The 26,274-nt window shown below is 40.8% G+C and overlaps 1 protein-coding gene across 1 annotated transcript in view; it reads left to right on the forward strand.

Moving 5' to 3' along the window:
• Gtf2f2 (general transcription factor IIF subunit 2) overlaps positions 1-26,274 on the forward strand; it is a 115,482-nt gene that overhangs the window by 14,540 nt on the left and 74,668 nt on the right. The window contains exons 3-4 of the mRNA XM_005070953.4: positions 3,614-3,632; positions 4,761-4,905. Of these exons, the coding sequence (XP_005071010.1) occupies positions 3,614-3,632; positions 4,761-4,905 (164 nt within the window). The remainder of the gene's footprint in view (positions 1-3,613; positions 3,633-4,760; positions 4,906-26,274) is intronic.

Genomic DNA, 26,274 nt, shown 5'->3' on the forward strand with positions numbered 1-26,274 from the left:
AGTAAGCCAGGACTAGAAAACAGAAAGCACTTGGACTGGAAAACAAGTTGCACTTGTAAGCTGACCAGCAACTCACAGAGACCCCATGGGGCTGGGGCCCAACAAAATCTCTCCCTTTTCCATAGTATTTTGCCAATATGTAAAGAAAGACTGAGAAATTGGTAATAAAATGTTCAATTCCCAGCATCACATGACAATTCACAACTGTAACTCTTATTCCAAGTGATCTATCATCCTCTCTGGACTAAGGACCATGCACACATGTGTGAGGATCACAGACCCTGGCCGGAAACCCACCCCTCTATCAGCCTGGGAGCTGGCAGCTGCTAGATAATGTTTACTGAAAACAATTCAGTGCCATAAAGCTCTTGATAGGGCTCCGATAAGGGCTCGCTCACTGAAACACCGTGACTTTGATCCCCCCCTATGGCTAGATGCTTCTTCCTGCTCCCTGCTGTTTCTCCCCATTCTGGTGCTGGAGATTCAAGGACCAGCCAGGAGGGTGAGAAGTCTGGGAGAGCTGTGAGAGGTGTGTGAGAGCTCGGGTGGAGAATTGTGTGTGTATGGATGGCAGAAGTCTTTAAAAAGGGAAGCGTTTTTTTCTTGGGGAGTTCTCCTAAGCTCTTGGGAAGCATAACGTTTTCTTAACGCAACCGACTGGTCTCTGTGCCATCTATCCCGACCACCTCGCTACATTCTCGGATGCAGGCTGCTCAGCAGGTGCGACACACATGTGGTACATTTACATACACATGGCAAAACACCCATACCCATACCTATAAAATACCTTAGAATCCTTACTTTGATCAAAGGCCCTTTTACTACGTAATATTAGGCTGCTCTTCTTGTGTTAGAGGATGCACTAGATACTTTCTTATTTTGTTGTTTAATTGGAATAGTCTATATTAGCCTGAAATTTTTCCATTTTATTTATTTCTGACTTTTTTTTTTTTTTTTTACTTATTTCCTTTTTTCCTGGCTGGCTTTTTAGTCTGCACTTCTTGACAATGTACCGTATTGTATGTGTATGTGTGTGTGTGTCTGTGAACACCAGGGCCAGCAGAGTAATGATCTGCATGAGGCAAGATGACAATCCCATTCAACATGACTCAGTAACCTCTGTCATTTCAAATTTACAGTCTGACACTAGGCAGTTTATTTTGGGCATCTTTTAAGTACAGTACAATTTTGGAAAAAAGTTTCCTGATAACTCAGTCGTGTGCAAAATAACACTTAGGCATGACTACATTGAAACTGTTTTGCAAAGTACATGTGACCTCTTCCATAAATATGGGTCCTATACTTAAGGGCCTAGGGAACAATCTGGTGTGGTCTAGGTCATACAGATAGCATAGAGGGTACAATGTATATATAAAAGCACATATGACATCTCCCATAAAGATGGTGACTTGATAAATACTTGATGATCAACTATTCAAATCAGTGAGCCTATGCAAGCTATTCTCATTCAAACCACTACAGATGGATTCTGTTGAGTGGCAAACAATGCTCAGGGTAAAGGTCTAGGGAGGCATGACTGAGTCAGATGTGGCCTAGCCCTACAGATAATCCATTCCCAACCTTCTGGGTAGAAAACAGGTTGTATCTCTCTTCTCTTGAAGAGACATCCCTGCTTGTTTAATTTTCCTGGTTTCCCCAGTACTTATCTGAGTACAAGGACCCTGTGCCTTGTACACTCTATGTACTTCTGTTGGACCAGTTTGACAAGATACCAATTATTTGTTTATAATTCTTTATGGATTTAACCCTGTGGGTTTTTGTTTTTTTAAAAAAAACAAAACTTTTACTGAGTTTCTTCTATGATAATTTCATACCTGTATAACATGCATCCTGGTTATCTTACTTCTCTAATCTTCAACCCATAATACTTTTCCCTTCCCACATTCATGATTTTGTTATCCTTTGTTTTTGTTTGTTTTGTTCTTTGAGTGCCACTGAGTTTAACCAGGATCACTTGTGTGACCATGGGTTTGGAATTGTCTTCTGGAGTCTCAAAGCTCCTCAGTGAATATACACTCAAGAGTGCCCTTCTCCTAGACTACATCAGTAGTAATTCATCAGGGAAGGGAAGAGCCACAAGTCTTATGTGGCTCATTATAGACAGCCAGAGTTGCTCTGAGGTCATGTCTGCATTGGTTGTGCCATGATCAGAAAATAGCATTTCACAGCCCCTCTCTCTGTCTCTGGCTCTTGACTTCTTTCTGCCTCCCCTTCCTCCCTGTGTCCTGAGTCTCAGAGGCAGTGATATAAATGTCCTGTTGAGGAATGAGCACTCAGCCATCACTCTTCTCAGCCCCTTGAGCAGCCATGGCCTCTGCATTCATCACTGTTGGCTGCAAAGAGAGGCTTCTCTGGTTAAGCTGGGAGTAGCATAGCTTTATGAGTATAAACATAAATATTTAGAAGGCAGCTTGGCACCATGACATTTTAGCTAAATAGCAGTATTAAGTTCACCACTCTGCTGTGGTTTATTTTTATTTTTTATTTATGCATATGATTATTTTGCCTGCATGTAATGTACGTGCAGGTAACAGAAGAGGGTTTTGGATCACCTGGAAGTAGAGATAGGATGTTTGTGAGCCACTATGTGGGTGCTAGGATATAGACATGGGTCCTCTGCAAGAGCAACAAGTGCTCTTAACCCTTGAGCCATCTCCAGCTCCACCAACCATCAGTTTTTTTACCAGGTTTCAAGTATCAAGTATGAATTCCCCTCTTGTGGAGCAGGCCTTAAGTCCATTCAAAGAGCAGTTGCTATCCCTGAAACAGACAAGCCACCGGTACACCAGTGGACACATCTTAACCTGGCAGGTTGATGTTACAGACTGCTCTGGGACTTTTTAGGACAAGGACTTGTGCTTCTTGTCAGTGCCTAATGGATATAGAAGACTTGTAATGGCAGAGTGAAGGCACGTTAGAACTAAGCTGAGTGCCAAGGAGAAACAGCACTTCAGTCTTTAGTTCATTTATATATTTTGTGGTACAAGTCAAGTGTGTTGGATCATCTTTGAACTTGTTTTTGTTCAAATAGTGTCTGCAGGTCATCATTGCCTAAAGAATAAAGTCTAAGCTTTGGGCTGTGATATTTAAAGTCTTCCATAGTTGATCCTTAACTCTCTTTTTATTTCTTCCCCTTCTTCCTCCATTCCTCCCTCCATCTTTTCCTTCCTCCCCTTTTAGAGGGGGAAGCCCTAGGATTGAACCCAATGTTCTTACACTGAGCTACACCCTAGCCCAACTCTTCCCTTGCTTTGCCTCGTTCTTCCAGCGAGATCTGTTTATTTGTGATTTTAGTAGTGAGCTTCTAGAAGCTAAAAATTCTTAGAAATAATGAGAATTAGAAGATCATTATCAGGTTAATATAATTAGAAGTGGTTATAGTAGTGTTATGTGATGCAAGTTCATAAAATAAACTTGTGGGGTTACTTTAATAATCTTTGTACAGGATTAAAAATAGGAGCAAAAGATTAACATTAGTTGAAATAAATTTAATGTTTTATGCAATAAGAATGGGTATGTCTTTAGATTTTTTCCTTATATATGAAAGTAATATGCAATCTAAGTAATACTAAATATTTCTTTTCTCTTTTAGGAATCAAGGAAGGACTGAGGTGAGATTATTTATATGGAAATTTTATTGAAATTATGAGTTGTGCCTGGTATTCCTATAATTCCAGCACTTGGGAGGAAGGGACAGGTGGACAAGGAGTTCAAGGGCATCTTCTGCTACTTAGCAAGTTCCAGGCCAGCCTATGCTGCTTCAGATTCAGTTTCACAAAAATCAACATTAACAACAAACCACAGTGAATAATAGTTGTTTGCATTCTGGAAAACTCTTAATTGAAATGAATGGCTGATTGGTCAGAAATACATTAAGGTATAAATGCTACTTGGATGAATGAATGGACTCTTTTAATTCAGTCTGAGCATTTTTCTTCTTTTACCTAACAGCATTGTGAAACAGAATATGGCTTTAGTAAAACTTCAGCATTACTTCTGTGGGACACAGACATTTGATGTAGAATTTTAAGAATGTTAGATTTTAAACTGTTGAGTATAATTTGTACTGTGTATGTGGTACCTATCATAATATTAGCTATATAGTTAGTAGTTCATGATTTTCCTGTCTAGCTGGAAAGCCAGTGATTTTATAGATAATTTTAATATACAATTTGTTCTTTCAGGGAGAGATGGCATATGATATAAATTATTTGGAGAGAATACCTTTTATTCTATACCATATGACTGAATTATTCTTCAAAATGGAATAGTTTACAGTATTTTAAAATAACATAGTACCATATATTCATGCAACAGTTGTTAAACCTAAAAATGAAATTTGAGTGTTTAAGCTTTTTAGAATAACTAGCTTGACCCTTACCCTTTTCAGATACAGTTGATTTCTTAGTATTAAAATACTCATTCAACAAATGTTTTCCTTCTGTGTGCCAAGCATGTGCAAGGTCTTAGGGAATGTATTAGTAAAAAAGTAATGTCAGTCATGTTCTGGAAAGACTTCTTCAGCCACAGACCAGAGAAGACATTGTAGACAAGTTCCGTCATTCTGACACATGGCGATAAATATCTTGTTATAAGCTTAAGGACTTCAGGGTGATATTTAAGAAATAAATGTTTAAGAGACTCAACTCACATAAAAAATAATTTATAATCAAAATGTTTATATAGATACCTTGAATATAAATGTCTATTTTAATAAGTGTGGTTAATTTGTCCACTAGGTATCGTTTACTTTAAACGAAGATCTTGCAAATATTCATAATATTGGAAAGAAACCAACTTCAGTCAATGCTCCTAGAGAGCATCCATTTGTCTTGCAAAGCGTTGGAGGACAGACATTGACAGTGTTTACCGAGAGCTCCTCAGGTAAGGAGGGCCACAATTAATGTCCTACGATTCAGTTGTTTGTTGGGTAGGCTTTCAGTCTCATCCTGCATGCCTGTTTGCTTGGTTTAAGGTAACTATTGTTTTGTCTACTTGTGAGTCTCATGTCATACAGTCTTTCTGCTCCTGTATTTTTCTTGTGATGAATGAAATTTTGACCATTACCTGAGAAGAGCTTAACACTCATTTGGTTATGACCTTATAGAACAAAATAGATGGAATCTTGAGATTCTGAGTCTTGCCAAGCTAAGGCAGCCCTGGCTTGCCTTGCTGAATTGACACAAAGCAAATGTAAGCTATGGTTTATATAGTGCTTACTTTAGGAAATGGATTAGTTTGCATTTCTGTATTGTGTGCTTTGTGTTTTGAGAAGCCTTTATATTTTATAAAGATTAACTTTGATTGGCATTAGCTTTCAGAATGAATGAATTATTGTTTTGAAATTGTGTGTGATAGCAATGTGACATTTTAAGTTCCGTAAGCCAGGAGCGATTGGTTCAGTTTGTGAATTGAATGTGGAAGAGAACTTGCTGGCTTGTTTTCATGAGTTTTTACCTTCATCTTTCACTGAATTCACAGCACTGCTATTAAAGCAGCACTCTCTCTCCATTCAGTAGAATTAGCTTTCTTCTAATTCAAAAGTTAGGCTATGTAGAAGGAAAAAAAAGTGTTGTAGTTCAAGCATTTTAAAGCAAACTGCAAGGTACTATGTATGCCAAGAATGTTGTTGCTTTAAAAAAAAAAGCCTTACAAAACATTTTTTTGTCACAGCTTGGATTTTAGTAACTGTGAACTGATCTATTAGATTTCTAGTTGGTCTGTTGGAGTTCCAGTAGCTGTGTAGACTTTCTTTTTCCCTTGATGGAGAATCTAAAATGATGATGACATGAGACCAGAGCTATCGGATTGATTTTACTTTTATTATTATGTTGTTGCATTAATTTGTTATGTAGTGTTCAGGGAGGTAGAAAGTAGACTGTTATGTTGGAGAAGGCTCAGCTAGTCAATAGCCATTTACAATGAGTTCCACTGTTCAGGGTGTAGTGCGTGTACAAACTGGCAGTCTGCAGTTAGTCTTTGGAGTGATAGGACTGAAGACTGTTGACCCTGTTAGGCTGCTCTACTTCTGTGACTGAGCAAGGTAAAGGCAAGAGTCTCAGGAGAGGCTCAAATTTGCCTAGCAGAAAAAAATATGTGACTAGTTTTTCCAAAGAATGCTTAGCTCTGTGATTTAGAAAACTAACGTGTTGTCTTCAAAAATTGTTCTTTAGTTTTTATCTTTTAAATTCTTCAGTGTAGTCTTCATGAACATTTTGTGTTCCTGTTTCTGGTAACAAGCAGTGGTGTGGCTTCAGGCTTATCTTGGCACAGGGTACGGAAAGGATACACACTTGTCCTACTGTTGTCAACTTGTGTGTCTTATTTCATGCAGTTATTTTGCTCTAGTATTTTTCTTGTGGTGAATGAAAATTAGACCATTACCTGAGAAGACCTTAATTCCCATTTGGATACAAATTTATAGAACAAAATACATGGAAGATTGTTTGGACTAGTTTGGACAGTGTGTTCTTGTGTTGCAGAACTGGAAGAACTTTTTGTAATGCAGAAACTTACTTTGTAGATGGGATATATTTTTGCTTGTTTGTTTCCTTTCCTAGTTATTTTCTTTTACAAGTCATTGCCCTTGACTTTCTTTGTACCTTCCTGTCCTTTAAGTTCTTCCTTTGTGAAATCTGGATAATTATTTACACTTACATTATAATGTGTTCAAATGCTTAGGACAGTGCTTAGCACCACTGGAAAGGTGGATCTTTGGAGCTTGCGGGCTGTTTAGCTGAATCTGTGAGCTCTAGGTTTGGTGAAAGACCTGTCTCACAAAATAAGCTGTAGGGTGATTAAGAAAGATGCCTCACACCAGCCTCTGGTCTCCACACCATGCATACATGTGCCTGTGAACCTGCACACCGAACCACATAGACCTACACCATATACACAAAAAAGTTGGAAAAGTAATTGGGAAAGATATCCCATGTTAGCCTTTGCCCTTCAAACACATGTCTGCATACATGTATGTGAACACATACACAGATAAATGTTTAAAAGTAAATATTTTAAGCACTAGTTTAGATAATATACCCATCTGTAAAATGTGGACTTTTTATAAGAAAATTACAGTGTTTTTTTAAGGTCAGTATGTATAGAGTTGTAGTTTTAATAGCTATTTTGTTGGTTTTTGAGACCTTCTTTGAGCCATCTTTGAGTTTTACAGATTGGAGTATCTATGGGAAATGGAGTTAGTAAGACTAACAGTATACTTTATAGCGCTTTCCCTAACAAAACTGTTTTCATAGCATTAACGTTTTGTCAGCCGAATTAATTTGTTTATGGTTGAATAACCAACTTGCTTTGGGTTAGCTCCTCTGTGTCTGCATTTCTATGTGAACTTCTAGAAGGTTAATTTCTCAATTCAGTGTTTTGTGGGCATCTTTAGTGTCTTATCCCTCTCTCTCTCTCTCTCTCTCTCTCTCTCTCTCTCCCCTCTCTCCCTCTCTCCCCCTCCCCCTCTCCCCCTCCCCCCTCTCTCTTTCTCTCTCTTTTTTTTTGGTTTTACAAGACCGGGTTTCATTGTATTGTTTTGGAGGCTGTCGGTCCAGCCTAGCCTCCAACTCACAGAGATCCACACCACATGCCTCTGCTTCCTGAGTGCTGGGATTAAAGGCGTGCGCCACCACCACCCTGCCCACTGAGCCATCTTTTGCCCAAGTTTTATTTATAACTGCCAATTCTGGACAAAGTCTTCATTTATCTGTTGCACAAATTTTCTAATGCCAGGTCCTGTGCTAGAACAAGACCAGATTCCTGTCCACTGGGGCAGCCAATATTTGTTAACAATTGCTACAGTGAGTCCTTGAATGGGTTCAGTAGAGAGAGAAAAGCATGTACTTTGCCTAAAGGTATTGGGAAAGTCTTCAGAAATGCTGAGATTTGAACTGGTCCTCAGAGTATATGAATCATTACATGAATAGGAGAGAAAGAAACAGAGATAACATTCATTTTTGAATGTTGACTTGTTGCTGACCAGTCTTCATTCTGCCTTTATTTTACCTATTTACCATTTTGCTCTGCCTAACGGATCCAGAAGAGAGGCCCAGTTAAAGCAGAGAAGCTCAGCTGTGAAAAGTATAAGCTGGTGCAGTGGGAGTAGAAAGGGGATGGTATTCTAGAGATGGCAGAGATCATGCCGGCAACCTCCGGTGATGTGAGGGGATCAGAGGCTAAGAGCTTAGAGTGGTTTCCAGGGTGGGGCATGAGCATCTGGATGGTGGTAAAACTGCATTAGGAGATTCTAAAAGTGACAGCAGAACTTCTTTACTCTGATTCTTTCTTTTTAATCTCTTGGTAGCAGTTCATGAATTCAGCAGGCTGATATCACTGCCTAGTTTGTACATGTCTTCTTTTGGGCTTAGGAAACTTGAGTGAGCAAAGTCTCAACCTTTGTAGTGCTTGCTCCTCCTGGTAGAGGAGATAGCAGCAATGAATAGTAAACAAGTGAACTATATCTCAGACTACAGGGTGTCTGGGAAATGGGGTGAGGTGTATATGTCAACTTGACATAACTACGGCCACTTAGCAAGAGGGGATTTCAGTTGTGGGATTGGCTCCTGGGCATGTCTGTGGGGCGTTTTCTTGGTTAATGCTTGAGGTGTGCTGGCCCAGCCCACTGGGTAGTGCCACCCCTGGTTGCAGAAAGAAGCAAGCTGAGCAGAACCAGGAAGGATAGAATATGTCTCCATGGATCCTTTCCTGACTTCCCAATGATGGACTGGGGTTGTGAAGTGTAAACCAAATAAGCCCTTTCCTCCCTAAATTGCTTTTTGGTCATGGTGTTTATCACAGAAACAAAGCAAACTAGAACCAGAGAGTGGGCCGTTGCTGTGATGATCAAGACTGTCTTCTTTTGGGAAAATTGTGAAGGTGTTAGGAACTTTGGACTGGAAAAAAGCTGTTGAGTGCTTAAAGAGCTGTTAGGGGAGCTTTGAAGGTAAGAATAGTGTACATGATGGAGGCATGGCTTGTGAAGAAGTTTCAGCTGTTTATATGATATTTTGCATTATGAATCTGGAAATGAAACCTTTGCGTAACTGTGACGGAATAATTAGCTGTGATTAATAAGAGTCTGGCATCACTGAGTGAAATCTTCTGGGAAGCAGAAGGGTCAGCCCAGAGGTACGGTGGCCTAGAGAGGGCCAAGGCTGCACATCTAGTAGGCAGCGGAACTTGGTAAAGTGTGAGTCTCCCTTGTGCTACTGGTTTTAATGGCACGAAAGCTGTAGGATTGCAGCAGTTATGAGAGAAACTGAAGGCAACACCACCAGTCTGCTGTTAGCCAGCCAGATGCTTTCAGCCCAGAGAGGAACATTTAACCACAAATGTCATGGCCAGCCTGCCATGTCCAGGGAGTAGCAGGAAGGTCAGGAGTGGGTGAGTCTAAGGGAAGACTCTAAGTGAGTTCTTAGGCTGAGGAGCAGGGATTCAGGCTGAGGAGCAGGGATTTGGAAGCCCTTGTAAAGATTTTGGGATGTGCTTTGTGGAGTGAGATGCTGTGGGATTCATCAGGTGAGTCAGTTTGCCTTGTTAAGGCTCATTCTGACTGGCGACTTGAAAAGAGCTCCATGCAGGGAAGGCTAGAAGCTGGAGGCCATGACAGGCTTGGCCCAGTGTGGCAGCAGTGACAGGTCTAGTTTTGTACCCAATGTCCAGCCCTGTATCTGTAAATCATCTAAGATCCAGAGGACAGGAAACATTCACTTTTCCATTCCATATTCTCTATAAATTCAAGCTCTTTATTCTCTTGGCCACAATATTTATTAGATTGCTTCCTCTTGTACTTAGCCACAATCCTCGTCTGGTCATTTCTAGAAATCACACGGAACATTTGTGATGATCATTTAACCAACTCAACCTCTTAAGACTTTGCTGTCTCTCCTCAGCTGGTCCCAGCTGCCGAGTCCCTTCTCTTTGTAACAGCTTTCTATTGAACAGCTTCTGCTCTCTCTCTTGTTCATCCTGCCAGGTTTGTGTGGTGGTTTTGTAGCCATAACCTTTATGGAGCAAGCTTTTAATGTCATGGTGTGGATGAGAATGGCTCCCATAGGCTCATATATTTGAATACTTGGTCTCCAATTGATGGAAATGTTTGGGAAGGATTAGGTGTGACCTTGCTGGAGGAGGTGTGTTACTGGGGGTAGACTTTGAGGTTTCAAAAGACTCTCAATACTCCTAGTGTGTCTTTCTGCCTCCTATTTGTGGATCATCATGTGAGCTCTCAGCTCTTAGATTTTGCTTCACCACCAGGCACTGTAACCCTCTAAAATTGCAAGCCAAATTGAATGATTTCTTTTTTAAGTGTTTTGGTCAGGGTGGTTTGTCAAAGCAATAGAGAAGTGATTAAGATGGTTACTTCACTTAGATTCACCTGGCAGTAAGATTTCTAGGACTTATTTTGTCCCTTAACTAAACTTTTTGGGCTGAGGCTAGGTCTCAGGATTATACCCACAGTACCCAGTAGAATAGAATTCAGCAGAGTGAATGTGGTAAAATATTTGTTACCTGCTAAGAATCACACATACTCCAGAGATACTTTCAGGACTTTAAAATGAGACAACTTATTAGTGTCTTGCCTGGACTGCCTTTCTCCTTTAGAATTTAACAGATTGTCTGAAGATACTTTAGGTTCAAGGCTGAACATGAAGTTCTCTTGTTCTTGTTTATTATAGTTTTATCCAATCCCCCCCCCCCTTGCTAATCAACCTAGTTCGGCATTGTGTGCAGTGCGGCTTGGTTAGCTCCTCTTCACATTGTCAAAAACCTATTCCCTAGATAAAGTAGCAGGCAAGATAATTGGCTCTGGAGCATTAACTTTGATACTGTATAGCAGCCTAGAATGGCTTAGAATACAAATTTGAAGAAAATATTTAGGATGAAGATTCTCCTTGAGGATGCTGAATTGCTAATTGAAGTCTACGCTGATGCGGAGGAATTTTGAATCTGCTGTGGGTGGCTCTGCCTTGCAAGGTAGTGAACAAAGATTGAAGTAAGGTGTGCCTCCATTTTAAGTTGAAGTTTTGAGTGTTTATGGGGAGTCTAACTGCTGTGTTTTCTCTATTGTGGGGAATAGAATGTCTGATACTTGATTTTGAGAGATTTGAATCTCAGCATGCCAATCCTTTAGCACTCAAAACACATTCTCATTAGATTTTTTCCACTACTTTGAAACATGGCCTCTGCTGTTTACTAAAGTTGCAGGTGTGTATCACAGATTGCCATAGGATGTTAGATGTGTATTACTGATTGTCATAGGATGGGGTTCCTAGAGATTTTTACTTAGCCTTCTAAAAAGTTAGGAGAAGCTGGGAAACAGTCATATTGATGGCCCAATCTTGCCCCTTTCTTCCCAGACAGAGTTTCTCTGTGCAATAGCCCTGGTTGTCCTGGAACTCACTCTGTAGACCAGGCTGACCTCAAACTCAGATATTCACCTGCCTCTGCCTCTGCCTCTGCCTCTCTGCCTCTCTGCCTCTCTCTCTGCCTCTCTCTCTGCCTCTCTCTCTGCCTCTCTCTCTGCCTCTCTCTCTGCCTCTCTCTCTGCCTCTCTCTCTGCCTCTCTCTCTGCCTCTCTCTCTGCCTCTCTCTCTGCCTCTCTCTCTGCCTCTCTCTCTGCCTCTCTCTCTGCCTCTCTCTCTGCCTCTCTCTCTGCCTCTCTGCCTCTCTGCCTCTCTGCCTCTCTGCCTCTCTGCCTCTCTGCCTCTCTGCCTCTGCCTCTGCCTCTGCCTCTGCCTCCCGAGTGCTGGGAATGAAAACTGTGCCAAGAGGCCCAGGTTTAACCCAAATTTTTGAAGTTTTGACAGATTAAAATCTCTGTGGTGGTCTGTTGCTGTAACGATAAACAGCACACTTGTTGAGAGTAGAGGTAACTGTTTGTTGTAGAAATTATTTACAAGAGAAAACGGGCAACCAAGATGAGTCAAGTAGCTTTCCACCACCAAACAGGAAGCCAAAGAGAGAGAGAGAGTGCAGCTGTGCCGCAGTCTTTTATAAGAACCTCCGGACATGCCTCTACCCAAAAGTGGACCTGGCTATGGCATAGTGGTCCATGCCTATAAACCCAGCCGAAGGAGGAAGATTTCTGGGAGTTCAGGACAGATAGTGCTGCATAGAGAGACCCTGTCTCAACCTACTCTCCTCGCAAAAAAGCAACCACAAATCCAAACAAATTCAGTGGTCTGTGTTCCTGTTGGGATAAACCTTTTGCTCCAAGCTGGGTTCTGCTTCCTTCTTGGACTTGAATGTTCTTTGCTGTGCCAGCTGTTTGGTTATGCTTCCAAGAGTGCTTCTGCTCATTACCAGCATCGCTGATTTCTTCAGATGGGAATTTTAGAGCTGCTGAGCTTAAGACACTGGGCACAAGCTCTTCAGACTTAAAATTCTAGAGGAGCTGTTTATTAAGTATAATTGAGGTGTTGTATGTGAAAGGATGAGTGTTTCTCATTCAGTTTTGAAAAAATTCTGTCCAGATACTTGAGTTTGAATAACTGGTTACCTGTCAATGACTTTTCGAAAAAAGAAGTAGGCAGATTTACTGGCCCAGTGTGTCCATCCATTAAGGCAGCCTTATTACCCAGTAACAGCAGAAGTGCTTTATGGCTTTGTGTGTGTCTTGCATTTGCCTTTACAGAATGTTTAAGCATATGTACTTGAGGGAGACATTTTGAACTGAAACCAACTTAAAAAAAAAGCAACAACAAAACCCAAAAGCCTGTAGTATGAGGTACTGAAGCAAACTGACTGTACAATTTGTTGTCGCTGCCTTGATTTGTTCTGGCAACACTGATTTTACCCACTGTTGCTTTAGTACCATCATTGAAGAATCAAAAACAGCATTAAAAAGGCAATTACATATTTTAATAAAAGTAGTTGGGACCTTGTGGATATCCAGAAGATCTTGAGATCCCTTAGGGGTTGTTGGCCCCAGTTCTGGGGGATGCTAACTTAGTGTGCTTTAATAAGCGTTACATTTGGGAGGGCAGGGGAGGAAGGGAGGGAGAGGGAGCTGGGATTGACATGTAAAGCAAGCTTGTTTCTAACTTAAATTAGAAAAAAAAAAGTAAAAAGCAACCAAAAAAAGTTTTAGAGGTTTCGCTCCTTCCTGCACTAGTGCGGCACAGCTGTAGCAATCTTAACAGCAATGACATGCCTGTTTCAGTGTGTTTGAGGTTGCTTTGGATGGATGGTGGGGGCACATCTTTAATCCCAGCACTTGGGGGACAGAGACAGATGGAGCTCTGTGAGTTTGAGGACAGCCAGGGCTATACACAGAATCCCCGTCTCAAAAAACCAAAAAATAAATAATGAACTAAAAATAAAGAGTGGGGTACATATTTTTAAACTGGACTTGATTCATGGTCAGTTTCCTTGAAGTGTTATATTTCTCCTGACAGTTGTCTTGCCTTTCCATGTACTGTCCATTTAATTCTCCCTAAAACCCTGTGTGGAGGGGTCTCACAGGGCTCATGGGGAGGGACCATGCAGATGAAAAACTAAAGTTCTTAGGCATTCTATGATTAGCTTTCTTAATTGCTTCAGTTGAAATTTATCTTTTTAAAAAGCAACTCCCTGTGATGAAGAAATGGCTCTTTTGGTAAATTGCTTTCCACCCATGAGGACCTGAGTTCAGATTCCCCAGTGCCCCTGTAAAAAAATCAAGCATGAAAAAAGAAAGAAAGAAAAAAAAAAGTCAAGCATTGCAGCACGTCTGTAATCCCAGCACTGGGTTGCCAGAGCCAAGTGGATCCCAGAAGCTTGATGGCTGTCTTAGTTAGAGTTTTGTTTTTACTTTTCGAGACAGGGGTTCTCTGTATCACTGGCTGTCTTGGAACTCGACTCTGTAGACCAGGCTGACCTTGAACTCACAGAGATCCACTTGCCTCTGCTGCCCAGGTACTGGGATTAAAGGCATAATCCACCACCACCTGGATTAGTTAGGGTTTCTATTGCTGTGAAGAGACAGCATGACCATGGCAACACTTCTAAAGGAAGACATAGGTTACAGTTCAGAGCTTTAGTCCATTATTACCATGGAGGGAAACATGGCAGTGTACAGGCCAACATGGTACTGGAGAAGGAGCTGAGAATATTACATCCTGGTTGGCAGGCAGCATTGGAAAAGACTTGAGCTTCTGAGACCTCAGAGCTACCCCCTAGTGACACAATCCCTCCAACAAGGCCACACCTCCTAATCTTGCCACTCTCCATGGACCAAGTATTCAAACATACGAGTCTGTGGGGGTCATTCCTGCTCATCATCACAATGGCAAATCAGCTTAGTCAGGTGAGCTCTTGGCTTGGTGGAAGACCCTAACAAGTAAGGTGGATCCTTTGAAGTAGGTAACAGAAACGCTGCTACAATGACCTATGTCCATGCTTGCTTCTGAGCCCCGTGGGCATTCTGTTTGTCTCTCTTTGCTGTGTCCTTGCACAGCCCAGGGATTGACCTGCTGGTGGCAGTGAGAGAATGAAGAAAAGACAAACACAAGGTCACACAGAAAAGCTGGGATTGGGTAGCCTGGATTCTCTGATGGAGAAAGAATCCTCAGCCCCCAGGAAGCTCAGCATGTTTATGTAGTTGAACAGAGAGGCAGGGTTATTGCATGCAGGTGAATCTAAGAGGCAGAGTTTATGGTATTATTAACCATAAATGAGGAGGCAAGTTTAGCTAATCTTGGTGGGATCCAGCAGCCTTCATAGAGAAGCACCCTTCTGGGGCTATGGTGGACATTTCTGCACACAATATCATCATCTGCAGTGGACTAGAGAGGGATGTTGGTCTCTCTGAGCCTCATCCTCACCAGGGTCTGTGGATCTAAAACTATGGTCCTGAACATGGCCGTGCCCATGTCAACAACACATACCACTCAGGTCTTCCTCCACTCCCCACATCCCTTTTCCCTGAATGTCACTTCTCAGTCATCTGAGCTCTGTCTACCTTAGCAACTGTATTGGGCTTTCTTGTTTCCCACAGGGGAAGGGGAAGCATTGTCTGCCTACTTCTTCCTCTGCTGACTCCTTGCCAGTCATAGCAGTCTTAACACATATGAGGAGAACAAATGATGGAAATCATGGCTTACTTAGTGTTGTGTCTGTTTCCTCAACTGCCACTGAGGTTTGTGGCTGGCCTCACAGTCTGCTGTGAATTGCCAACTACTCGGGAACACTGAATCTAATAGTAGAAATGTTCCTTTATTCAGTGGTTGGAAGGGAGTAAAAGGGGTGTCTGTGCAATTCATATTCAAGTATGTGTTTAGAAATTCAGAGCTGGTTTTTGTGGTAGGTATAAACCAAGGACAGGGTAAGAGGGACTAAAAGAAAGAAACTGGGATCTAGAATAATGTTAAGAAATAATATTGGGCATGACAAATTCATTAAAAGTTAATGACTTACTCTTGTTTTATGTATTTATTGAAAATAGTTTTTTTCATGCAATATATTCTGATATGGTTCCCCTCCTCATCTCCTCCCAACTTCCCCAGCCATCCAACTCCATGCCTTTTTCTTTTACTCTGTAGAAAACAAACAGGCAAAAAGAAAAAAAGAACAAAATAAACAGAAAAAGAAAACAGTAACAAAAAGCACATATACACCCACACAAGAAATACAGATTGAAAAGCATAATATATAAGCAAAAGACTGGTAAACTTAAAAAAGCCCAGAGAAAGCATTAGAAACAAAAAGTATCTCTGAAATACCATTGAGTTTGTTTTACATTGGCCATCTACTGCTAACATGGGTATACAAACTAATTTTTCTTTGTGAGTCACTGTCAGTTGGAGATGGGATGTGGGCTTATGTCCACTTCACTCTCAGCGGTGCGATCTCATCTGGTTTGGACCTGTGTATGCTCCACTGTCTGAGTTCATATATTCATCAGTCTTGCTGTGTCTGAAGGGCCTTACCTCCTTGGTGTCCTCCATCCCCACTGGCTCTTACAATCTTCTACCTGTGCTCTTCCATAGGGTTCTCTGGGCTCTGAGGGGGTGGGATTTGATGGAGACATCCCTTTTAGGACTGGGTGTTACGAGGTCTCTTCATTCTGCACCTTGTCCACTTTTGGGTATTTCTTCTGCAGAAGGAAGCTTCTCTGATGAAGGCTAAGTGAGACACTGATCTGCTTCCCAGGCCAATGTAGCCAACCCTCAGTTTTTTTTTTTTTTTTTTTTTTTTTTTTTTGAGACAGGGTTTCTCTGTGGCTTTGGAGGCTGTCCTAGAACTCGCTTGGTAGTCCAGGCTGGTCTCGAACTCACAGAGATCCGCCTGCCTCTGCCTCCCGAGTGCTGGGATTAAAGGCATGCGCCACCAACGCCCGGCAATGTAGCCAACCCTCAGTTTTTATGATGCAGTAGTTTAGACCTTTAGGAAAGTTTAGAGACTGGTTTATAACCTCTCCCGATTGTCCCGTTTCCTGAGTACTACAATTTCTGTTTTCAAGACTAGAGGACTTTAAAACACTGATTCCCATCTTCTTCCTGGTCCTAGCTCCACAGCTGCTTCTCCAGAGAGGACTCTTGTCTGGAGTTGCTGTGTGAGTATGACTCAGGGTGCTTCTTTTCTGCATGTCTCTACAGTTTAACCAGAGAAAACCAATACAGATTTTGGAGCCGAATTAAGCAGTGTCCTCTATATATCTAGCAATGATGGAAGTTCAGTGCTTAGATAATGGTATAGATAGAACTTTTCCTCCTGGTTCCTCAGCCCGTTTAGTTCCAAGTAAATACATAGAGGCTTATATTAATTGTAAACTGCTTGGGCGATGGCTCATACTTCTTACTGACTAGCTTTCTCTTAATTGTTAACCCATATCTACTGACCTATGTATTTCCATATGGTCTTGGTCTTACTGGTGATGCCCGGTCACCTTTCTTCCTCAGCAGCTACATGGTGTCTCCTCTCTGCCTTCCTCTACCCAGCTTTCTCCTAGTCTGGTAACCCTTCCTATACTTCCTGCCTGGCTACTGGCCAATGAGCATTTTATAAAACCAATAAGAGAAACATATATTCACAGCATACAGAAAGAAGGACATTCCCCATCATAATAGACGTATTTTAGAAGTGTAGAGTGCATGCTCACAAGATTAATTCTTAATTTAATTCTTAAAAAAACATAATTTTGATAGACATTTGTGATATAAGTTACACCACTGAGAAATTTAACAGTCCACTGTTGCCAGTGAAACCATGAGTACTCGCTGTAGTAGGATGGAAGATGCTCGCGTTCTATTTAGCTATGACACCCATGCATTTTTGTAATTTGATGATGTAGCCTCCTCTTCATCATCTGTATTGTCATAATCATACTGACAGTGTTTTCATTGTGAATCAGTTAACATTTAGAATATTGTTCCTCAGAAGGTTCCGTCTATAATTTCTGGCCCATTTTAATTTTCCTAGTTAAGTAAAAGGATTGCTTTATTTTTATGTGTATGGGTGTTTTGCCTTCATGTATGTTTGCACCATGTGTATGCCTGGTGCTGGAAGAAGCCAGAGAGGGCATTGGATCCTGTGGAACTGAGGTTAGTTGGGAACTTGGGTCTTCTGGAGGGCAGCCCCATGTTCTTACCCACTGAGCTATCTCTCCAGCCCCAATTTTTTCCTATTTTTTCAAGATTGCTGTAAATTTGTTAATGTACCTGACTGTCCCGTTCTATTATTGATGAATTTCACGTATACTTGAATTGGTGTTGACTGGGTATGATTTCTGTCAAATAAGTAACTTCATTGTGAATCTCTAATTTCTCTATGTCCTTGATACGGTTTTTGTTAAAGTCAGAAAACTTTAACACACTTTTACTTTTATTGTATATCATGCTTACCTATCTTCTTAAATTTTTATTATATACAGGTGGATATGTACACATGAGTACAGGTGCCCATGGGGGCCAGAGGCATAGAATTCCCCAGAGCTAGACTTACAGTTGTGAGCCATCCTGGAAGAGCAGCACATACTGTGAAGTGCTGAGTCATCTCTGCTACCTCATATTTACCTTTTCTTGAAATACTTTGAGACCTACCTTTGGCCAAACCTGGCCATTTCCAATTTGGTAAAACAGTTGTGAGGAATTAAGAAAACTTTTCACACCCAGCAAGAATGGCAGGGGATACAGAGACGCGTGTCTTGCCTCCTGTTGGTTTTCTGTGACTTCCAGTCCATGAAGTTGCTTCTTTGTTTAGACTCCTGTATACCCAAGTTCTTATGGAGAATTTAGCATCTTTACAAACCAATTTATTTGAGGTTTTGAAATTAAGTCACTGGCAGAATTTAATTTTAAAACATTTAGTTTTTTAAAACATAATTTTTGGATTTCACATCATGCACCCCAATCCCACTCACTTCCCAATCTGTCCATATGTACCCCCTATCCCTGCAGCATGCCCTCCCAAAAGAACCCCACAAATTCATTAAAAACAAAACAAAAAAACCCCTACCTTCCTCCATCTTTCCAACAGCTCTTCATTTATCCTAGTCACATCAGGAGCTGCGATGTTTAAAACATTTAAAACATTTTTCTGTTTTTACAGTTGTATTTTTACCTTTTAGTTTTTGCTTTATCTATATGGGGTTTTGTTTTGCCTTCGTGTATGCACAATGTGTGTGCACTGCTGGGAGAGGCCAGAAGAGGGCTTCAGATCCCCTGGGACTGGAGTTACAGGTGTCTATGAGGTTGTGAGCTGTCATGTGGGTGCTAGGGATTAAACCCAGGTCCTCTGCAAAGAGCAGCCAGCACTTAGCTGTTGAGCCATCTCTCCAGGCCCAGTTTCTTAATTTTAAAGCCTCCCTTTGGGGTGGTATTAAATGGTGTTATCAGTATTATTTCTCAAACATCAAGGTTTATGTTACAGGCCTCTTCCCCAGTTCTTTGAATAACAGTGGTTTCTTTTGCATTTTGAAGCAGGGTGTCCTAGAACTCTCTGTGTAGTTCAGGCTGGCTTCAGACTTGTGGCAGTCTTTTTGCTTGAGACCCACTTAGTATTAGTATTACAGATGTGAGCCAGCAAACCTCACTTTCTGTGCCTTGCCATCTTCATTTATTTATTTACTTACTTTTGAAAAGGGCCTCATGGAGTCCACGGTGTCTTCCAGTTGTGTAATGGAGATTGATCTTAATCTTCTGCTGTCCTCCCTTTACCTTCCAAGTGCCAGATTACAGGTCTATGCTGTCACCCCTACTCTTCCCATGCATTCTTATATTAGAATATGGACAGAAAATATCACTTGACTAGCTTTCCTTGCTCTTATTTGTATTACAGAAAGAAAAGGTGGTTTATTTGGTTTTCTTTGTATTGTTAACATTTAGAGCTGTCCTCTGATAGAGTTGGTATAGTAAGTAGTTCCCTTGAAAGAAAAGTAAGACTCTACCACTGTCTTATTATTAAAAAAAAATGACACTATTTAATTTAAAAGTTGGAGTATAATGTAGAGAACTTTCAAGTAAATAAATAAAAAATAAAAAATAGCAGCCCCTTATGCCCCAGCCACACTGGTCCCACTTTGGGGGGCCTAGTGCTGGTCAGAGGTAGTGTAGTGAGAAAGTCACGGCGCAGTAAGGTTGGAAGGGTTGCCCTGTGGACAGGAAGGCTGTGCTTGCCTGCTCTTGAGTGCAGTGCATGTGCATTTCATCCTCTCTTAGATGAAATGGAAGGGCTTTTTATTGTGGCCTATAATTAAGTACTGAATTTATTATTGAACAGTAACCTTATGGATAGAAAAAAACCAATAGATAATCTATTATGGTCTTATTTTGTTCATGGTAGTGGATTTATGTGAAGTGTTTCATATACTCTGTTCTCAGTAAATGTACCACTATGCAGTGGTAGTATGTTATTTTATTGATGAGAGAGATGATTTTACACAGGCTATAAGTTGGTCCAAATCATACAGTAGGCTTGACCCTTATAATAACAACATAATTAGATTTTAGGATGAATGTAAAGTCAGTTCTGTGGAAAATACACAGCATTACAAAATACATGGGAAGTATTTAACTTTTGTTATAGACCATTTTACATATATACTAAAGCAAACAGCCCAACTCTGGTATCCCTGCCCAGGAATTTATGGTAGATGTTTTTAATGTGGCATAGGTAATTATGAACAAATTAATTTGGCTTGGTTTTCCTTCCTTTTTCTTTCTTTTATTTATTTATTTTTAAATAAATACTACTCTACAGTCCAAGCCAGCCTCAAACTTGCTATCCTTCTGCCTTGACTTTTTAGGCATGTGCCACCATGTCCAGTTGAGCAAATTAATTTTGGAAAGATTTATATTTGTACCATTTCCTCATCATTAGTCTGGTAAATTGTACTGCCTAAAACTGTGGGGCTGTATGTATCACTTCAATGTTTAATATAGCTTTTTTTCTTACTATACTATGAACCTCACTTCTTGAGAAACTATCCATGTAGTTTGCACTGCAAGGAAGTGGACATCATGTATCTGGCCATTGTCTGCAGATCATGAAACTTGCACTCTCTAAGTATATATTATATTATTATACTCTAAATATAAGTTATATTCTGGCAAAGCCTGGGGATGGTTTTGATTGTTGCAGCTAGAAGCACACTACTGATATCTAGAGCATATTCGTTGATGGCCAGGGAGGCTCTTAAACATCCTGTAATATAGGACAGATCCATGATGAAGAATTTTCCAGTTGAAACCATCATAGTGTCAAGGTAAAAAATCATAATCTACTGGAAGCAAAGCTACAGTTTTTGATGGACAAGCTATGGGCTGCAACTTCTTGATGGTAATAATGTTAAATAAGGGGGTAATGTGTTGAAGGAGCCAAGAGAAGTGATTGAACCCATTCATTCTCTTGGTGATTCATTCTCCTAGGGTTTGTATTGCTGTGAATAGACACCATGACTTCAGCAACTCTTATAAAGGAAAAGATTGAATTGTGATGGCTCATTTACAGTTTCAGAGGTTTAGTTCATTATCATTATCATTATGGCAGAAAGCATGGCCTATGCAGGCAGACAAGGTGCTGGAGAAGGAGTTGAGAGTCCCACATCTGGATCTGCAGGCAGCAGGAAGTGAATGTCACACTGCACCTGGCTTGAGCATTTGAGACACTTCCCTTAACAAAGCCACACCTATCCAACAAGGCCACTCCTCCTAATAGTGCCACTCCCTGTGGGCCTACGGGGGCCATCTTTCATACTACCAGCCATTGTGTATGCTCTCATTTCTCTGCCCCAGCTCTCTGGAGCCTTTGTTTTGTCTCTTTTGTTATACTTGAACATTTTATGCTTTTAGGAGGCTACTCTTGAGGTTTTAGCCTTATACTGATATTTTAAAGCATCTAACTAAGTACCCTCTTTTTCATACCTATTTTTCTGAGCTTATTCTTTTAAAACAGCTTGGGGTATTTATCATGATCACAAAAGCATTCTTTTGTTAATTCATAGTGGCCTTCACTAAAGAAAACCATACATAGGGTGTTTTAAATGTGGGTTTTTACTGCTCTTGAAGAAAGTTCTTCCAGCTGGGAAGATGTCTTCTGTGCTGTGTTCCATGTTCCCTCGGGGTCAGGGACTCGGGTATGGCAAAGGGAAGCATGCAAGCTAGCTTCTCACTTGTGTATTTCAGATGGTTATGTTATAGGATTTTTCAAAGGAAAAAAACAAGCTTGGATTTTCCACCCTCTAACCCCAGTCTTTGAGTTTTTATTATGATGAATTTTATGAAGACATACAAATCAGAGCAAGAGTGTGAGAGGGTCTGCCTCCTTGTCATGGAGTTTCAGGAGTGTCAGGTCCCAAATGGCTGTGGTGCCTATTCAGTATACCAAAGTGTCTTTTTGGCCTCAGACTCACTTACTGCCTGTGGATTTTTCATACCACCCCCTACCCTAAAATCTCTCCAGTCTAGGGACTTGCCTTCCCTTCCCCAGCTTCTCATCCCTACATGATCAGCCACTTCATCCGTGTGCTCTCTGGGTCTCTGCTTTCTCTGGTTCCCCCTCACTCTCCCCTTCCCACTCTCCTTTCATGGCAGGTTCAGTCTGGACCCTTCCAGATGCCTCTGGCTGTTCTCTCCACCATATCTACAATAGACCTCCTCTACCATACCTAGGAGTGGTCATGTTCTCATTTTCATTCAAGGAGTCCAGGTACGATAAAGGTGTAGCAAAGACACTACCCCCTCTCACCTAGCAGATTTATGTTAATGACTTGAGTGTATCATTCCACCCTTCAGTTTCTCAGTACACATCTCTGTATGGATTCCTTGTTAAAAGATAGACAACCACAAACCACCGTGATAGGTGCAAAAATAACATAAATCCCAAAGTGTCTTCATAGGGTATAGATTAGAGGGAGCTGTTGATGCTCAGATTCTAGGGGCTTTACTTTTTACTTTTCTCTTTTTAAATACATTTTATTTTCTGTTTTGTGATACAACTTTATCTGAAGAAACCATAGTTCATATTGCATGGCAATATGATTCAGTTCATCAAGTCATTCTTACTGTTTTGGTGGCATGATCTTTCTATAGACTGAATAATTTGTGTGATGAAAATGCTTAAGAGTAGAAAATGGTTACTTGGGCAGTTCCAAAAAACTTGTCACATTTGAGACCATGCTGAGTAAGTGAGGTGCTTTTCACTGAATATTGGATTATTTTTACTTTGTCAGAGTAATGCAAAGTATTGCTAATCTAGTATGACCAAAATTTAAGAAACAGGGGGCTTTCAAAGTAGAGGTTAACAACCAAATAAAGTATTCTGTGAGACTTTATATAATGAATGGAATAAAAAGTATTAATTTTCAAGTGTGTCTCCAGGGGCATTGTTTATAACTTACACAAACTCTAGTTTACAGTATCGGTTTATTACTTGGGATATGAAACTTAAATTTCTTTGGTCATTTTATATTCCATTATACAAAATCACTCACCAGCAGCTTAAGACTCCAAAATGAAAGCACAGTCTTGTATTTCCCCATCATCCAGTAGGAGTGTGCGGCCTGGCCAGGGGGCGATGTTGGGAGCCAGAGTCTACTGAAAGACCGCTGTGTTTGAAGAGAAATGTGGCTGAGGTCTGTGCTGGGTTGTTATTTTAACAGTGCTCGAATTCTTGCCTACAGACATCTTACTAGCGGTTCAACAGATACATGCCCCCCCGCCTTTCTGAGGATGTAGGAAGGAAGGAAGGAAGGAAGGAAGGAAGGAAGGAAGGAAGGAAGGAAGGAAGGAAGGAAGGAAGGAAGGAATAGTCCTCTCTCTTGATAAGAAGAGAGCCTTTCCCACCCAGGGTTGTTTACAGCTTCAGTATCTCACATAGATTGTAGAATTTAATGACCATGGTGATGTAATAGATTTTTCCCCTTATTGTGTAACTTGTTACATACTGTAATTTTGCTGTTTATTCATATTAATACATATACTGTTGAACAAAGGAAAAATGTGGTTTAGAGCCATTTTCATTGCTTTCTCTGCTGTGTCTTGGTGAACACTGGTGTTTCTTATATGTACAAATGAAGATCAGGCTCCTGTGGTTTGGGACTGGTATAAATGATACCCGTGCCCACCCATGCATGTCCCTTGATTCTAGTATTTCTGTGTACCTGGGCCAACTTCTACATTGTAACATCTCTGTCTCTGCCTGAGAGAGCTGTTTCTTCTGCCAGCTAGCCTGCCTACAGGGAGGGATGGACCAGACTACAGACTCTTCACCCTATGGACAGCCTGCCAATCTAACCCGAGAAGAGTTTAGTGGGAGTAAGCACTATTCCATTAACCCATAGTTGTCACACTTTGAGAATGTGTCTTGTGCTGCCTTCCAGAGTTCTGCAGCTGGACCAAGCAACAGTTTCCTACAGTGGGTTCAGCTAGCACTGGTTTTCTAGACCAGTCTCTTTGTTAGTATTTAGGCATTGTATTGGCCTGCCTTTGGAGTTCTGACAGGACACATCCTCAGCTGCTGCCACTAAGAGCACCACCTGTGCCTGTTCAATATGTTCTCTTTTAAAAGGGCCCTGCCCACCTCCCATCCCTGTTTCTTTCCGTCTCTGTTCCTTTCTCTCTTCCTCTCTGCCTCTTTGCCTCTGTTTTCTCTCTCTGGCTGCTCCTGTCCCAGAGGCTGGTCTTCCCCCCTCCCCCTATTCCCTTTTTTCAATTCTTTTCCCTAATTAAAAAGACCCCTCCGTTTGACCTGTGTCACATGGCATCTGTCTTTCTCTATTGCTCCCCTTTTTAAATTACAACAGTCCTCATTGACTCTGTTGGTTTCCTCCCCAGTTGTCTCCAGTATTCCTGACATTCACCTCCCTCACAAGTACACTGCCTGGTGTTTCAGACCATGCGTCACAGTTGGCTTCTGGAAGGACTAAGACAAGTCTGGGAACATTTGTATATGTATGCATATTCTCTGTCTCTGTCTCTGTCTCTGTCTCTGTCTCCCCCCCCCCCCACGTCTCTATCCCTCTCCCTCTTTTCTTCGTTGTGTGCGCGTGTGTGTGTTCACAAGGCTAAGCCAGGTCACCAGCATTACTTTGATGTTTTGGGGCTTTTTTGACACAGGGTCTTGCTATGTAGCCTTAACTGGCTTGGTACTCAATATATAGACCAGGCTGGCCTCAAATCCACAGGGACCCACCTGCCCCTGCCTCCCAGGTGCTGAGATTAAAGGTGTGGGCCATCACACCCAACTCCTACTTTGATTTTTAATTCATAGATCTACCGTTGAAGTTTCTAGATTTATACTTTATATGTCTTCAGCAACTTTTTCTCCCTTTTAATATACATTACTTTTTACGTTTTCAAGCCTGGGTTTTACGTGGATACAGGTATTGTTTAGAAATAGTATAATACGAAAATGCACCAAGCTTCAGAAGCACTGTGTATTAAGGTAGACAAGAGAGTTGTGCTAGCAACATATTTTCCTTTTCTTTTAAACAGATAACAAATGAATTAGCTCTTTGAGACACATATAGGCTGGTAAATTTATCATTTGATTTGGAGCTCCAATTAATTTTTCTTTCTCTAACTTAATAACTTTTAATATTTTTCTTCTGACATGACTTAGAAGCAAGTGAAAGCATTTGTGGAAAGTGAATGTCAGTTGAATCAGTGATGCAGGTAATTTATTTGAATTACTTTTGAGGAGTTTTTTATTCTTGAAATGAAATCATTTCCACCAAATGACATTTTTCTAAGCTAATGAGGTGCTTTGTACATGGACTATTGCAAAAAGTTGCAACTGCCTTTTTGAGTGAATTATATTCTAATAGAGTCTGTAGCTTTGAAGTTGTTATTTCAGAAAGCTGTAAAATACAGAGAATCTTAAGTGCATGACAGCCTGAGAGTTGGTATTTCAGAACTTATCTGAGATGGCATCTAAGGAACTCATTTTGAGATTCGAATGACAGTTTATGGAAGAATAAAAATGGATGGGAATAAAAGGATGTGCCTAGCCCTGAAAACTAGGTGTTTTGAAGAGACATGATTTCTGGTTTCCAGGAATTTGAATGTAGACGATGGGTGGGAAAGGAAGGAATTTATTGGAAGCAAAAAAAGAAAGGAAGGGTAACCCAGCAGAATTATGTTAGATGAATGAGATAAGTTTCCATGAACATCTAGCATCTCAGTTAAATGCTTCACACCAGCACTAAAGCCTCTTGTACACTGAAGCGGCATTTACAATGGTGAGAGAGAGTGAGGACCTTGGAACATGCCAGAGTGAGGGATGGTACATGGAGGATGAGATGTAGAAACAGAGGTCACACATAGGAGTTAGTCCCCTCCCCTCCGTTACTGGTGCTGATGAAAAGACTGAATTCCTTGAAAATGCATGGGGAGTGTAAAAGATTGCTGCTTCTCACAGATTAGGAGTAAAGGTTTGGGGAAAAGAAAGAATTAACATTCAGTACTTGATTCCATCATGATTTGGGGCTACCACTTTCTTATAAAGGACCAACCTGGTGTCATTTTGAAGTTAACTATTACACGGCTACATATATCCTGTATAATATAGTTCATCTTGTTTCTTCTGAAGATTCAGGAATGTTTCTCACGTTTGAGGGCAAAATGTACAAGTCAACCATTGTCTTTGCTCATTCTAGTGGATAGTCTCTTTTACAGGATTTTGTCTTAGCTTCTATTCAGAGGTGTACAATACCTCAGCTACATTAGCTCTGGGATATTTGTGATTCTAAAATTGCTTTAAATAATTTTGTAAGAATGTTTACATTTATGAAATTTGTTCATAGCTGCTCTTCAGTGAAATAATAGCTTTAAG

This window comes from Mesocricetus auratus, unplaced genomic scaffold (genome assembly GCF_017639785.1).
Source record: "Mesocricetus auratus isolate SY011 unplaced genomic scaffold, BCM_Maur_2.0 Super-Scaffold_2245, whole genome shotgun sequence".
In the NCBI taxonomy this organism is placed as follows: Eukaryota; Metazoa; Chordata; class Mammalia; order Rodentia; family Cricetidae; genus Mesocricetus; species Mesocricetus auratus.